Genomic DNA, 2,540 nt, shown 5'->3' on the forward strand with positions numbered 1-2,540 from the left:
GAACGCACACCACTCAGGGCTGCTACGTCGTCACAATTCGGCTACTGTCCCCTTTCATAATTCCAATGAAATAAAATTGATATCTACAGCACACTTTAGGTTACTGGCTAAAATATTTTCTTCGACACTGTAACACGAGAATTTCAACTAACTTTCAGTTCTGGGAGGTCTTAGATTTCAAAATGTTAGCCCACTTTTCAGAGTTTAGAACTTATCTTTAAAAATGCAACAGTCCCGTGTGGCTAACTTTAAAATGATCAAACAGTCGACTGAAATTTCACCAGCAGCTGGAACGATGCTGCTGTCTGTGTGTTTAGTCATGAGAGCTCTATTTTCCCGGAGAGAACCTGGTGTGTAAAACAGTCAGCAAATCGCTGTTGCTTTTCAGTTGTTGTAAAGACAGTGACAACTCTGAGACTTGTCACCGTAGCCTGAGAAGGGAAGATTTCCTCTCGTCAGTTTACCGATAGAGAGTGCCAGGGTTCGCTTCTCTCCCAACCACTGTGGACAAGAAACAAAACTAAATATCTTTAAACCCTCAAGACCTTATTGCCGCACCCGGCTAGGTTTGTGATTATTTTGAACTCCGTACTGAATGAGGCACCTAGTCGGAATTTGAATCTCCTCTGCACGGGGCTCTGGTCACATCAGTAACTCCCCTCCCCAGGAGTTTGATCTAGGTTCGCCCTTACTCGGTTTCTGGTGGCACCTCGGGCTCCACAGAGTACGGTATGTGAAAGATTTCCCCTGCACTTGCAGACAAAGCTGTCTGCTCTCCCCTTTTTTTTCTCTCTGGGGGAGAGAGAGAGAGAGAGGTTGGGGGTGGGGGGAGAGAGAGGGGAAAAAAAATGGGCTGCTTGCTGAACAAGTTCAACAAGAGTGGAGCTCTGATCAGCTGCCAGCGAGGACACAAACCACCACCTCAGCGACCTTGTTGTGGAATCCGGAGGGCAGGATGCAGCAGTGAATCAGGTGTTTCAGGAGGAGTGCAGTCCTGATCCAGAGCCCCCCTCAACGAGCTGAACTTCTTCTTCTGGACTCTGAGTGGGGTGGGTGTGTGTTTTATTTGGGGTGGGGGTTGTCCCCTCTACACTACCCCCCCTCTCTCTGGTAGACTTTGATAGGGACCAGCCACTGTTCGTGGGTCTCCAGGGAGAGATTTCCCATCGACCGGGAAAGAGAGGGGGGGGGAGCAGTTTTTTTTGTATTATTTATTATTTTTGTTTCCTGAAAGCATGTCGGAGGAGGGCAGCTCCGAGTGCCCGGTGTGTTACGAGAAGGTTTCGCGCCAGAACCAGTCCCTCCGGACGCTGAGCTGCAACCACGTCTTCTGCCACGACTGCCTGGTCAAGACGGTCATCAACCAGGAGAGGCAGCCCAAGAAGGTGGTCTGCCCCGTCTGCCGGCACGTCACCTTCCTCAGCAAGAAGAGCGCGCGCTGGACCGCCGCGGCGAAAGACGCCAAGCAGACCCTGGAGATCCCCCTGGCGCCCACCGCCACCCGGGACCTCCGGCCGCTAGGGGCGCAGCTGGGGGCGCCGCCGCCTCCTCCTCCGCCGTCGCGCTCGCTACTCCGCCGCTGGGTGGGCAGTTGCCGCCGGACTTTGGCCGCCGCCCGGCACCCGGCGGCCGTGGGTACCAGTCAGGTTTTTGTGATCAGCGGCCGGGGGAGGCCCATGAGCGAGGAGGAGCTGAGGGTCCCCGCTGACGGACTGGTGTTGGAGCACAGGCGCTGCAGGTTGCGCTGGGTGCTGCTGCTGCTCTGTTTGATCATCATCGGCGCAGTGGTGGCTGCTATCCTGCCCTGGGTCATCTCCTTCAAATGACAGCACTGTTGGGCAGTGAAGCCCAGTCTGAACACAGCAGACTCCTGGGGGTGACAAGTACTTTAGTACTTTATATATATATACGTGGCGGAGAAAAGAAAGGGACTTTATTTGGAGCTGTGCTCACTTGCTGCATTTTTTTGTTTAACTTACCAGGAATGTACTTTGGCAACTCCTGAGAGGGACCAGCCGAATGGAGAAAATACCAATTGCACTTGTACAGAAATTCTTTTTTGCATTAAAATCATGATCAGTTTGTCAAGACAAATAACTAATGTTATTGGCAGGTTGTTAGCTATAAATATTTGGGAAAATTTTTTGCAACATTGTTATAAATTGTTGTACAGGGGGCCAGTGGCCTGGTAGATGAGTTGTACTAAGTAGATTTATCAAAATGTTATTTAACACTGGTAAATTAATCAAAACTGCATTCCTGGATTCTGTGCAATACTTGTTATTCTTATATATTACAATGTGTGTACACACAGAATACATCTTAAATATTACAAGCTAAGTTTAGTTAGAGCAACTCATTGGCTAGCCAATAGCATTCTCACAGTTGACTCCGGAAACAAGATTCAAGTAATATGTCAGGCCCTGTGCTCATTGTCTAAGCACCTAATCTTGTGGCATTACTGCAGGAATGTTACATATGCCAATGGTTGCTTTTTTTTGGGTGCAACCAAAGATCGTATCTGCCTGCTCCAGTCATTC

The 2,540-nt window shown here is 49.7% G+C and overlaps 1 protein-coding gene across 2 annotated transcripts; it reads left to right on the top strand.

Moving 5' to 3' along the window:
- Positions 1 to 488: 488 nt before the first annotated feature.
- Positions 489 to 2,094, top strand: LOC109930296 (RING finger protein 222). Of its 2 annotated transcripts, none has more exons than XM_048611008.1 (2): positions 489 to 566; positions 1,235 to 2,094. In XM_048611008.1, the coding sequence occupies exon 2, from the start codon at positions 1,236 to 1,238 to the stop codon at positions 1,824 to 1,826; it is 591 nt and encodes a 196-aa protein (XP_048466965.1). In that variant the 5' UTR covers positions 489 to 566; position 1,235; the 3' UTR covers positions 1,827 to 2,094. The 2 variants fall into 2 exon arrangements, with proteins under 2 accessions (XP_048466965.1, XP_020385390.1); XM_020529801.2 differs by having other exon boundaries at positions 519 to 729.
- Positions 2,095 to 2,540: the final 446 nt, after the last annotated feature.

This window comes from Rhincodon typus, chromosome 23, assembly GCF_021869965.1.
Source record: "Rhincodon typus isolate 14 chromosome 23, sRhiTyp1.1, whole genome shotgun sequence".
Taxonomy (NCBI): domain Eukaryota; kingdom Metazoa; phylum Chordata; class Chondrichthyes; order Orectolobiformes; family Rhincodontidae; genus Rhincodon; species Rhincodon typus.

Excerpts from the sequence above, each read along its gene's own strand:
- LOC109930296 (XM_048611008.1), top strand. The coding sequence starts at position 1,236 with ATGTCGGAGGAGGGCAGCTCCGAGTGCCCGGTGTGTTACGAGAAGGTT.